Source organism: Sorex fumeus, unplaced genomic scaffold (genome assembly GCF_029834395.1).
Source record: "Sorex fumeus unplaced genomic scaffold, SorFum_2.1 ptg000122l, whole genome shotgun sequence".
NCBI classification, from domain to species: Eukaryota; Metazoa; Chordata; class Mammalia; order Eulipotyphla; family Soricidae; genus Sorex; species Sorex fumeus.
The window spans coordinates 9071427-9084531 of record NW_026606179.1 but is presented as its reverse complement, the minus strand read 5'-3'; the positions used below and the strand labels follow the sequence as shown (position 1 = coordinate 9084531).

At 56.7% G+C, this 13105-nt stretch overlaps 1 protein-coding gene across 1 annotated transcript; it reads left to right on the top strand.

Moving 5' to 3' along the window:
- The first annotated feature begins 2134 nt into the window (after positions 1–2134).
- CACNG6 (calcium voltage-gated channel auxiliary subunit gamma 6) lies at positions 2135–12883 on the top strand. The gene is made up of 4 exons (XM_056135805.1): positions 2135–2634; positions 6430–6504; positions 7499–7636; positions 12287–12883. The coding sequence occupies exons 1-4, from the start codon at positions 2328–2330 to the stop codon at positions 12520–12522; spliced, it is 756 nt and encodes a 251-aa protein (XP_055991780.1). The 5' UTR covers positions 2135–2327; the 3' UTR covers positions 12523–12883.
- Positions 12884–13105: the final 222 nt, after the last annotated feature.

Genomic DNA, 13105 nt, shown 5'->3' with positions numbered 1-13105 from the left:
GGGTGGGAGGCCTTGTATGTCCTCCTGAGACAGGTCAGGGGGAGATGCCCTGAGAAACCCAAGCCAGGGGATCGGGTAGCCTGGAGGGCAGGAGAGCTGGAGAGGGCCTGGCTGGAAATAGAAATTCAGAAACGCCAGCACAGAGGAGACATTTAAAGCCTCATCGCTGGACCTGGTGACCTGTGGGGAACTGAGGGGGGCTGGGCGGTGGGCAGAGGTGGGAAGAATCCTGGTGAAAGCCAGGAATCAGAGAACCCTGAAGGGAAGTAGGTCTGTGTCCGCAGGTGCAGAGGGGGGGGGACAGGAAGGGGGGGCCTCCGGGTGTGAAAAGATTGCAGAGGCCATGCCCCCTCTGGAAGGAGAGAGACTGGGGGTCACACACAGGATGCAAGCTGGGAGCTGGTGGGGCCTCAGCTACTGCTGCAGGTGAGATGGGCCCCAAGCCAGAAGCTGGAGCCGGCTGGCACAGCTTCAGCTGGGCCCAAGCTCAGCCCCAGCGCCGGGAGGGTGAGACCGGCTCCCTGTAGCAGGACAGAACCTGGATAGAGCCCTGCGCCTGTGTCTCAGCCTGCAGAGGAAAGGGTGCTCCTGGAGCCCGGCCGAGGGAAGGGTGTTCCCGGGGCCCCTCAGCGGGCACTGAGGCAATGCGCCTGCCTGTCTGCATCTCACCTCATCCACTGGCACATTCATTCATTCCATTCATTCTCTGATGGCACCTTTCCTCTGGCCTGGCTGGGCAGGGCTCAGCACCCAAGAGTACCCTCAGTCCAGGCTGTGCTCCAGACAAACAGTGTCCGCTGCTGCCAACCGCCAACTGGTGCTGAGGAGCTGGTGAAAGGTGGGCGTCCTCCGGACTGGAGGAGAGGACAGTGGAGGACGAGAAGAGCCCACTCGGCACAGCGGCCCCTGCCCCTGGGGAGCTGGTCTGCATGGAAGGTCCCCTGGGGCCCCCCATCCAATAAACTGGTGAAGAGGAATGCCGCTTTGCTTCCCACGCCCTCCTGCAGTTCAATGGCCTTCTGTCCCTTCTGTCCCCATGTCGGCCCTCCAGCCCCGCCTCTGCCTCAGCCCACCTCCTACCATTCTGGCCCTCCAGCCCCCTCACTAACGGGCCCTGAAACTTGAGTCTCTAGGACCTTCCTCCCTCAGACCCAGGGTCAAGACTTCCAGCCTGGGGGACCCAGTGACAGTACAGTGGGGTGAGAAACTTCCCTACCAGCAGGGTTCATATGGTCCCCAGAGCACACCAGAAGTGATCCTTGAGTGCAGGAGTAAGCCCTGAACACCAGTGGGTGTGGCCCCCAAACCAAAATAAACAGAAAATTCCAGCATCCTTCCTCAGAAGCGGGGTCAACATTCCAAACCAGGGGTCCAGCCACCAGCCAGCCTCCTCCTCCAGACTTAGGAGCCCATGCCCTCCTCCCTCAATCCCAGGGCTCCACCTCCAACCTCTTCTGTTACGCCCAGGGGTCCAGACCCCGGCCTCCTCCCTCAGACCGGGGCGTCCATTCCCTAGTCTCAGTCGGACGCACACGGAGCTAACGCAGACAAAACGCAGTCCCCGCCCCGCTCCCTCCTCTGAGTCCCTTAAGGACATACAAGTCCTTGGGCCGGACAGCGCCTGCTCCCCGGGCGGCCTCCTCCCCACCCCCTCCGGCCCCTTAAAATACCCGGGGTCCCTATGGCAACGCCGCGGGCGACAGGTGCGGGTTATTTACGGCGCCCGAAATAGCGGGCGCAGGGCACAGGGCGGCGCGGCGGGCGGCGGCTGCCGGCTCGGCGCGGAGGCCGGCGCGGAGGCGGCGGCGCGGAGGCAGGAGAGCGGCGGGGGGCCGGCGGGGGCGCCGGGGAGGGCAGAAGGCACGGTGGGTCCCCAGGGACGCTCCCCCATGGATCCCCGGGGCTCTTTTCTCCTGTTTGCAGAGCGGCTTGACCTCTTCCCTTTGGCCAGACTCCGGGTCCCGCACCCCGACTCAGAACTTTGCAGTCAGCCAAATTCTACAAACCTGGGGGCTTACTGACTCCGAGACCCCGAAATCCCGAGGCCGCTCCTGCTGCCTGGAACCCCCTACATCGCAGAAGAGTCTCCACGCCCCCCCCCCAGATTCTGAGCGCCCCTCCTAAGTCAGGCAGCCCTCCCGTCCCCCCCGCCACACCTAGAGGACCTCGGCCCCCCTCTGCGGGTCCCCCAACCTCCGAGATCCTCGCGGAGGCCCGTTCCGGGGACCACCCTAGCGGTCAGCGCTTCCTCTGCAGCTGCGGGGTGGGTGCTCCGAACACCCCGGGTCCTGCTCGGAGCCGCGGCGGGCGCGGCCGGCCAGACCAGGATGATGTGGAACAACTTTTTCCTGCAAGAGGAGGAGAGGCGGCGGGGCGCGGCCAGCCGGCGGCGCGCACGGGAAGCCCGCTCGGGGCTGAGCCCGGAGCGCGAGCGCAAGGCCCGGTGGACGCTGCTGGCCACGGCCGTGGGCGTCGCACTGGCTGTGCTGGCCGTGGGCACCGAGTTCTGGGTGGAGCTGAGCCCCGACGGCGACGACACGTGCTCCACGGCGCACCTGGGTCTGTGGAAGGCCTGTGTCCGGCGCCCACGCCCCTCGCACGGGCCCCCCTGCGGCCCCGCGCGCCTGCACGGAGGTGAGAAGGGATGGGGTGAGTGGGGGAACAGAGCCCAGAACGCACTTACCTGGGTACCCCAATACACACGGCCTAGGGGTGGGAGTCTCTGCCCCAGATGGGCCCCTCAACTAGCCCCTCATCCTGATCCTCTACCAGGCTGCGTCCCAGACCAGCTATTCCCTGAACTAATATGTACCCCTACACTGGCCTGAACCCCCAAGTCAGCCTAACCAAACCACAGCCCGTGGTCAGCCTGTACTGCAGCCAGAGCCGTGTCAGGGGAGTCACCAGCCCTCTAAGGAGCACTCCACCTTCTCAGGAGAAACTGACCCCACAACACCCACCCTCAGGGCAGGGGACTGACCCTCTACACCCACAGAGCAGGGGACTGACTCACGCCTTGGGGAGTGTCCTTCCTTTCCTGGCTCCTCACTTTGTATGCTCACATGCCCCTCCCTCTTCTGTCACAAACACCCCAAGCCCTCACATTCCTCCCCCCCCATCCAGAGGGCCCCCCCACATCACCCTCTCCCCAGCATGCCAACTCCAGGACAGCCTATACCATTAGGGGCAGGCAGATGCTCTCACTGGAACCCCAGTTAGGGGTTCTTACACCATCTCTCCTGATTTCCAGGAGAAACCTCCCCAAAACTCACTGCACCCCTGAAGCCGAACTCCCGCCTCCCAGGCCCACTAGGGTAGCCCTCAACCCTCCCTGGCCCAGATAAGAGACTTAGACCTGGAAGTCCCTGAGTATGATCCAAGGAGCTCCTGGGAGCCTGATGTTCCCCTGTGGTTGCATGGTCTCTCCAGAGGCTTGTTCAGTGGTGAGGTTTCCCGCTTTCAGTGGGAGGGGTGCCCAGAACAGAAATATCAGACACTCTTGCTGGGTCTGGCTCCCTTCAAAGTTTTTGGGTGCACCCAGGCACCACTGAGCTGCTCTTTTTTTTTCTTTTTGCGGGGTCTGGGGTGGGCAGTGCTGAGAGGATCCTCATGGCTCTCTGCTCAGGAGTGATCCTGGGGAGAGCCCTGCTGCTGGGATTCAAATGGGTTCAGCTGAGGGGCAGGAGGCCTTCTCCTGCCCTGCTCACAGACTGGGCCTCATTCCCGACGGACCTGCTTGCTCCTCTGGCACAGCGTTTGCACCCACAATCCAAGCCTTTCCGAGACACAGTGCACAACATCCTGTCTCAGAGACACTGCCACTGATAACCCCCCCATACATACACACACTCTGTCTCAGAGACACCACCACTGAACCCCCCAACCCCCACCCTACCACCAAAATCCCAGGACATCATAGGGTGGCTGTGAGCAGGCCGGCCCTTAGCCTGCTCAGTTTCCAGAGAGTCCAGAGTCCGTACCTGGTGGTCCAGATGGACGCTAGGCAGTCAGCACAACTCAGAGTTTATCGTGCACCCCCCGACCCCGATAGTTCATCTCCCCCCAGGCCATCAGACACAGGCTTATTTCCCGACCCTCCATGCCTCCTCCTTCCATCCAAAGTTCCTTCCTGCTTCCCTGGTTCTTTCCCTCTTTTTCCTTGCCTGCCTCATCCTAGCTCCGTTTCCCCATCTAGAATCAGGGAGAAAGTTGGACTTGGAAAATTCTGAAAAAGTTCTGGCTTTAAAGGGCAACTTAGAAATTGCCTCCTCTCAGGGCCTGAGTGCTTAGAGTCTTCTAAGTGCCTGTCTTGCCCATTGGCAGGACTCCAGCCCTGGCACTGCAGTCTCCCAAGTCCCACCAGGAGTGATCCCTGAGAGCAGTCACGACTCAGCCCTGGGCACCACGGGGTGTGACCCAAACCCACCCCTGAGTCCCAGATGGAATAGAAAGCCTCTCTTCTAGGTCCCTGTCTGCAGGCCGTGTGCCTGGAAGGGGTGGACTCAGCCTTCAGCCTGGGCCAGATTCTCCCTGCATTTTCTCTCAGTTTTCTGTGTTGTCCTTTTCTGTCCACAGTGTATCTGTGCACAGCGTAGGTTGTAACTTGGAGAGTATTATACTGCACTGGCCTCATTTGAAACAATCATGAATTGTGGAGGGGGTTTCAGTACATGATTTGATTCATCTCTGTGAGACCTGAGTTCATCCCTGGTACCACACACACAAATGCACACACACACACACACAGGTTTGTACACATGTACACATTCACACATGCACACACATATGCACATACAGGTGCACTCATATATGTACATGTTCACAAATACATAGATACATATGCACACACGTGTACACAAACACACATGCTCACACATTCGCAATGTTCTCGTGGTCTCAATTTCTTCCTTCCCCACTTTTTTTGGGTTTGGTTTGGCTTTTGAGCTACATCTGAATGGTGCTCAGGGCTGACTCCTGGCTCTGGACTCGGGAATCACTGCTGGAGGAAGTCCTAAAGGCCATATGGGGTGCTTGAGATCTGTCCGGTCTGCCATGTGCAAGTAAACACTCTCCCCATTCTTCCTTTTTTTTTCTTTTTGAGTCACACCCAGCAATGCTCAGGGGTTACTCCTGGCTTTGCACTCAGGAATTACTCCTGGCTTGGGGGACCATATGGGATGCCGGGGATCGAACCAGGGTTGGCTGCGTGCAAGGCAAACGCCCTACCTCCTGTGCTATCGCTCCGGCCCCCTCCCCACTCTACTATTGCTCGGGCCATGTACCCTTGTTTTTCTTTTTGTCTTTTTTGGTCACACCCGGCAATGCTCAAGGGTTCCTACAGGCTCTGCACTTAGGAATTACTCTTGGCGGTGCTGGGGGATCATATGGGATGCTGGGGATGAAGCCCAGGTTGGCCGAGTGTAAGGCAAACGCCCTACCCACTGTACTATCCCTCCCTCTCGCCCCTGCCCTTGCTTTACTTGCATCCGCATTTCTTGAATCTGTCCCAGTGCTTTCTGTGCTCTAACTCAAGGTCCCCTGGGCCGCAGATTCTCCTGGAACTGTTCCCCTGGCCTGCTCTCCTCTGAGTCACACACACAGCTGGCAGCTGTCCCCTGTCACCACAAACAATTCTGCAGTGTGTCTGCCTACAACTGGGTTTTGTCCAGACACAGACACAAAAGCAGAACTGTGGGCTCTGCTTCCTCTCCTGGAGAATGTCAGGTGCCTCCAGAGCAGCGAGTGGCAGTTCACACGCCTTGCTGCCTCTTATCCTCCTTTTCATATCTCCGAGCTAATGGACCGAGAGTGCACGTCCCTGTTGCTTGGTGGGGGGAGCTTTCTCTGATCCCTGGGGTGGAGAGAGCTCCCTCGATTGTGCTCACCCGAGTGAACTGTGCTCGGAATGGACACCTCCTGGCCTTTGCCCTATTTTCAATCAGTTTAAGCTGCTGCTTTTCTTGCCGGCCTGTGGGGGTCCTTTGTATATTCCAGAGACAGTCCCAAGGACTCTCCTCGAGTCTGTTAACCCTCCATGCTGTGTCTCAGTGTCTTTTTTGTTGGTGCATAATTATTCATCCTGATCTTGCTTGACCCTCGACAAACCTGTATAGACAGAGCCAGGAAGGAGTCACTGACTTCATTTGCTAGAGGAACAATGAGAACCCCAAGAGCTTACCAGACTGTTCTGAGGCTGCAGATCTGGCCCTCGGAGCTCTGGGATGGAGGACCAGGTCACTGCTCTGACTTCTGCAGCCTCTCAGCACCCTTCTCGCTGTCAGAGCATGAGCATTACACCCACACCAAACGTGCGAGTGTGTGTGTGTGCACTGCTCAGCATCCACTTCCCAGCTTCTCCACCCCCACCCCCACCCCTGGGCTGGCTAAGTCATCCCTACTCCTTTCTCTCTCTGCCCCCCCCACCCCCAGATGCAAACTGCACCTACTTTAAGTTCTTCACCACGGGGGAGAATGCGCACATCTTCCAGAGAACCACAAAGAGAGGTAAGAACTTGGCGATGGGTGGAAGGGAACCCAAGCTTGCCAGCCCAAGTTCTTGGTGGCATTGTGCCTCCAAGGCTTTGCCCAGATGGGCTTAGCTCTACTCCAGGTCCTGGATGGGAGGTCAGGAGCCCCTCCCTGCAGTGGCAGAGTAGGGTTCTCCAGGACCCCAATGTTCCTGTCTCAGCTCAGCCCTGGCCACAGGCATGCTGTCTGCGCGTCTCCAGGACCCTGTGTACTTTACTCATGGGGTAGACGGTTCATTTCCACCTTTCTGCTGAGAAAATGGGGATCCAAGGATGATTCATCTTCTCCTCTGCATGTGGCAGAGGCAGGAATCGAACTCACACCATCCCAATTTCAAACCAGGGCTTGCATCGGGGGCATTTGTAGGTAAGGCAGAAGTGGTCTCTCTGCTCAGACCAGCAGGGCTGCTACCAGCCTCAGGTGGCTTTGGGGAGGCTGGTGTGACCAGAAGTGGAACTTCTCTTTCAGCTGGCACATGCTCTACCCAGTGTGTGCAAGACTGTGCTGGTCACGGCTCACACAGTCTCCTGGAGCCCATCAGAGCTCCATCTGCCTGGGGCTGCTGTCCTGGTTCTCTGCAGGGGGACGCTGAGATCAGAGAGGCCCAGTGAGTTGATCAGGATCGTCTATATAGGAAGGAAGGTAGAATGCACTCGAGTGGATTCTGACTCACACCACTCCTTTGCAGCCTTCCACCTTCTCTGCCCACTGCCTCGGTTTTCTTGACCCAGAAGCATTTCCTTGACCTGGAAGCAGCGGTTGGCAGTTATCACCTCCTGACCAATGCTGACTCTGACTAGTTTAGTTCCTTCTTGAGGCCTCAGGAAAACCCTGGACTGGGTCATGTGCCAGCTGCAAGACTTTTTCTAGTTGTGAGTCTTCCTCTCTGGTTCCGGGTCCACAGAGAGGTGTTCTCACAGTCCCTGCATCTCAAGTTCTTCACCCATTCTTCCCTTTCTTATGCTTGCAGAGGTGAATCTGGCAGCTGCAGTGATAGCAGTGCTTGGTCTGCTCAGCACGGCCCTGGGGTGCCTCTGTATCATCATGGTGCTCACGCAGGGCGCAGAGTTCCTGCTCCGCGTGGGAGCCATCTGCTTCGGCATCTCAGGTGAGGTTTGAGAGCCAGAGACTGAATTTAGCTCTTGCTGGGAGGATCTGAGCATTGTAGGGTTGGGGGATGCCCAGGGCTAGAGTGGGTGCAAAGATAGGAGAATGAAGGGCCAGAGTGATAATACAGTGGGTAGGGCACTTGCCTTGATGTGTCTGGGTTCCATCCCATATGGTACCCTGAGCCCAACAGGAGAACAGGAGTGATTTCTGAGAATGGATCCAGGAGCAACCCCTGAGCATCACCAGTTGTGAACCAAAAACCTAAAAAAAAAAAAAGGAGGATTCCAAGACCTAGTGCTGACTTGTTACCTGGATATTTGAATGTCTATAAACATTTTAAATGTTTTAAATTTTGCATGATTGGAAGTAAGATTTTCAAGCACTATTGCATGATGGGAAATGGGTGTCCAAGCTCTGTTGCAACTGGGAAATGGGACTCCAAGCACTGTTGCATGCTGGGAAGTGGGGGGTCTCCAAGCACTGTTGCATGATGGGAGATAAAGTGTTCCTTTGTATACTGAGAGATACTGGAGGAATCTCAAAGAACATGGAAGTCTCAAGTATGGGCCAGAGCGATAGGATAGCACGTAGGGCATTTGCTTTGTATGTGGCCAACCTGGATTCAATCCCTGACTCCCATATGGTCCCACAAGCACCACCCGAAGTAATTCTTTTTTTTTTTTTTTTGCTTTTTGGGTCACACAGTGCGATACACAGGGGTTACTCCTGGCTCTGCACTCAGGAATTAGGAATTACTCCTGGCGGTGCTCAGGGGACCATATGGGATGCTGGGAATTGAACCTGGGTCGGCCGTGTGCAAGGCAAATGCCCTACCCGCTGTGCTATCACTCCAGCCCAACCCGAAGTAATTCTTGAGTGTCGAGCCAGGAGTAACTCCAAAAAGCTCCCTCCTGAAAAAGAAGTCTCAAATATGAGAGAATTCCAAACCCTGTTGTTGATTTGCAATTGTAGGGTCTCCAGAAGTTGAGGGTAAAAAAAAAACAAACAAAAAACAGTGGTACTGGGGCTGTAGAGATAGTACAGTAGGTAAGGTGCTTGCCCTTCTCACAGCCAACCCAGGTTCAATCCCTATATCCCATATGGTCCCCCAAACCCCTCCGGGAGTGATCCCTGAGCATGGAGTTATAAGTAAGCCTGAACACAGTCGGGTGTGGCCAAAAACAAAAGATACAAACAAAAAAAGCGATATCTTTCGAAGTAAAGTCCTCATTGGAGCAAAGGTTTTCAAGGGGAAATGGGAAGGCCATTGCTTATACAGGCTTCATGTGCAGGTCTGTACGCATTTACTATGTTTTGAGCGCTGTTCTCAGGGCTAGAGAGATACAGTGAAGCAGACGGGGCTGGGAGATAGTACAGGAGAGCAGACTTGCATGTGGCTTCTGGGGCTGCAACCCTGGTTCAAACTCCCAAGTCACAGGTTGGAGAGCTGAGGAGCCAACGCTTCCACTATTAAAGCACGGGTCAGGGCCAGAGTGGGTCCAGCGCAAGGAGGGTACTTGCCTTGCATGTGGCCAACCTGGGTTCGATTTCCATGTGGTCCCTGAGCATCACCAGGCGTGACCCCTGAGCACAGAGCCAGAAGTAAGCCCTCAGCACTGCTGGTGTGACCAAATATATAAAAAAAAAAAAAAATCATAGGTCAGCAGCTAGAAAGTTTGGTGAGGTCGAAGTCCTGAAAGAAGATGGGGTAGGAAGGGTGCTGGAGAGGAAGAGGGGCAGGAACTGCTCAGGGGATGGGAAGGCCTGGGCTGACATCAACCTCTTCACAACTGCCTGACCTTGGGCAAATCTTTTTCTATCCCTGGGCCTAAATGGCCTCATGTTCAGGAACTCATTCATTCAAGGTTTCATTTTTCTAACTTTCCATCCATTTGTCCGTCCACCCACACTTCCACCCATCTGTCTACCCACCTGTCTATCCACACAGCCACACGCTCCAGGAGTAGCCACTAGGATCCATCATGTGGGGTCACCCTCAAGTGGTCCCACCCAATCTGAGTGCTGCCCCCTCTGCACTGCTATTGCCTCCCTACTTCCTTGCTCCGCTTTCGGTGCTCCTCCCCACTTCCTGCGTGTCTCCCCACAGTTTATGTGCTCCCCCACCCTCTGTGAATCTCTCCCCACTTCCTGTGCTCCCCTCCCACCCTCTGTGTTCTGCTCACACTGAGCCCCTTTATTTTCTTCACACACTCCTCCTTCCTGCCCCAGGGCCTTTGTACCAGCCATTCCTCCTGCTGGGATAGGCCATCCCTCTTTCTTTTGGCTTGCTGCAAGGCTGACCGCTCTCCACCCTCCAGTGACTTTTCTCAAAGACACCACCAGAGTCCCTGTACCAATATTCTCAGATGCCACCACCATCCTCTTGTCACGGGGTGCATCACTGTTGAAATTATCTTGTCATGTATGTATTTTGAAAGTTGCAGCCAGGCCAGCAATGGCCCGTAAATGTACTTTGTTTTCGGGCAGAGTTTCAAGACTTCTCAGAGATATTTAAAGACTGGGCGGCTTCCAAATCACATCACAACTATTTCAAGAATTTCAGAGCCCGGGTCGGTTGGAGAGGGTTCACTCAACAGACTGAGTGCAGGCCCGGAGAAGCAGGCCTCATCCCTTGGCTGCCAGGAGCACCCTGCCCCGAGCACTCAGCCCAGAGCAGCCCCCAGCTTTGGGTGTGGCCCAAAGACTAAAATAAAACAAAGAGAAAGAATCCCACTTCTGACTGAGCCTTTGGGGCTCTAGGATTTCTAGGGGTACGGTTGGGCCGCACTGGGCCTGAACCTCTCTGTGCCCACCACCCCACCGACAGCCTCATTTAGGAACTCTTTGTCTTTGCCTCCTGCAAACTCAGGATTGGGCGAGTCCAGCTCCATCTCTTGGCTGACCCTTCAGGTGGTGAGCAAGCCACTGGGTCAACAGTCTCTATCTGATTCCTTCTTTTTCTTCTTTTTCCTTTTATGATGCTGGGGACTGAACCCGGGGCATCACACATACCAAGTGCTCTGCCACATCACTTCCGGGGCATGACTTCTGCCCCTCACTCCCAACCCCTCACTAGCCAGGTGCCCTGTAGACTCAGTCACTGCAGAGCTTGCTACCTGACTCTGCGCTTTTTGGTTTCTGCTTTTGGAGTTGGCTTTAGCTCTTATGAGTGCGTCCCCACCCCGGCCCCAGAATTAGGAAGGGGATAAAGTACTGCCTCGCATACAGTAAACCTGGTTTTAATCCCCCGCTCCACAGAGGGTCCCCCAAGCCTGCAGGGAGTAACTCCTGGGGGTGGCCTCAGAGGCCTGGTACGTAGTCTTCTGAGTCACTGGTGGGACCCACCCGGCCTCCTGAGCAATCTTGGGAGCCCCCCAAACCAGCCTACGGCCCCCACTGTTGATTGTGTGTCACACTTGCTGTGTCACCAGGGATCCCAAATGCAGATGCTCTTGGGAGGGTGCTCGGTTCCAGGCACAGCGGGATCAGACTCAGGTCTCACGTGTGCATGGCTGAGGCTCGGCCCCACCTCTCCCGGCCTCTGCTTTTCGCTTTTCTTTTACTTGCCTTTCTTTCTTTCTTGCTTTCTCTCTTCCTTTTTCTCTTTCTCTTTTACTTTCTTCCTGCCTTTCTTTCTTTCTTCCTTCCTTTCCTTTTCTTTCTTTCTTTTTTTTTTTTTGCTTTTTTTTTTGGGTCACACCTGGCAATGCTCAGGGGTTACTCCTGGCTCATGCACTCAGGAATTGCTCCTGGAGGTGCTCAGGGGACCATATGGGGTGCTGGGAATCGAACCTGTGTCGGTCATGTTGGCTGCATGCAAGGCAAATGCCCTACCCACTGTGCTATCACTCCAGCCCCTCCTTTTCTTTCTTTCTCTCACTTTCCTTCTGGCTTTAGGGCTCGGTCCCCACCCAGCAGTGCTCAGAGCTGACTCCTGGCTCTGTGCTTGGGAATTATTCCCATTGGGCCATATGAAGTGCTGGGATCAAGCCTAGGCCCACAGGTGCAGGCAGTGCTCCACCCACTGTCCTATCTCCCAGCTTTTCTCTCAACGTGAGGAGATGCACCCCCAAGCCCTCTTACCCTCTGCCCCACTCTTGGCCCCTGGGTGTGGCCCTCAGTTTCTTAACCTGCTGCTCCACTGGCGGCTCCCTCCGTCCTCACCCCTGGCCTGAACTCTGTCCTCACTAACTGCCCACTTCTCCCCTCCCATGTCTCTGCCTCTTACTTCCAGTTCCTTCCCTTCCTTGCCCCCTGGAAGCTTTTTTTTTTTTTCTGAGGTCCACCAGCCGCTCGGAGAACCTGCAAGGTGGCAGGGACCATCTGGGTGGTGACGCTGCCATGTGCAAGTGGGCAGCTCCTGCCCCTCTTGCCTGCCTTTCCACTGCTTCTGTTTTTTTTTTTTTTTTAGTTTTGGAGCCAAACCCGGGGGTGCTCAGGAATCACTCCTGGTGGTGCTCAGAGGACCATATGGGATGCCGGGATCGAACCTGGATCTGCCGCGTGCAAGGCAGACACCCTCCCGCTGTGCTATCTGGCCTCCCCTCTGGTTCATAATGAGGGGCAGCAGGGGAGATGCTCAGGCCAATCTTGGGTCCTGTCCCTGCAGGCTGCTCGGTCACCCGCCCTGTCTCATTTGTCCCTACAGGGCTGCTGCTCCTGGTCACTTTGGAGGTGTTCCGGCAGTCAGTGCATGCACTTCTGCGCCGAGTGGACCCGGAGCCCCCCCTGGCACCCGTGCTGACCCTCGAGTACTCGTGGTCCCTCGGCTGTGCGGCCGCGGGGGGGCTGCTGCTGCTGCTGGGGGGCGGCTGCTTCCTGCTGCTCAGCCTGCCTCGACCCTGGAACTCGCTCTGCCCCGGCCGGGGGCATGGGGCCACCTAGGCCAGCACCCGTGGGAATCGGGGCCCTTGAGATGCTCTGTCCGCCTGCAGCCCCTGCGGGCTGCCTGTCCCTGGCTGGGCAGTTTTGGGTTTGGGTGTTTGCAGATTGGGTTTCCAGGCCCGCTGGTGGCAGCGGTGAGCAGGGAGGTCTCAGGGTCCAGGCAGCTGCACCCTCTCCCTCATCTGGGGCACTGGAAGGGACCACGAGGCAGGAGGGCCCGAGTTGCTGTGGTGACAGGTTTGGCCACTCTAGCTCAGAGCTCATTTCTGGGGGGCTGCAGCATCTGTGGCCCCACCTGTGGCTCATCAGCCCCAAGCCGAGGCGGGACCCTGGAGCTCAGCCCCTCGGGGACTGCAGAGGGCATTGGCTGCTGAGCCGGGGCACTGGGGTCTCTGTGGACGCGGACAGACAGGCTTGAGCAGCCAAAGGCAGGACGAGGCACTGTCCACATGCGGAGGGCACCCAACTGGACGCAATTTATTTCCCGGGTTTGAGCCGCCCACCCAGAGGGTGTGGCTGTCACTGACAGTGGGATCCAGATGCCCACCTGAAAGCAGAGCGATGTCCGAGCCCCCGGGCCTGG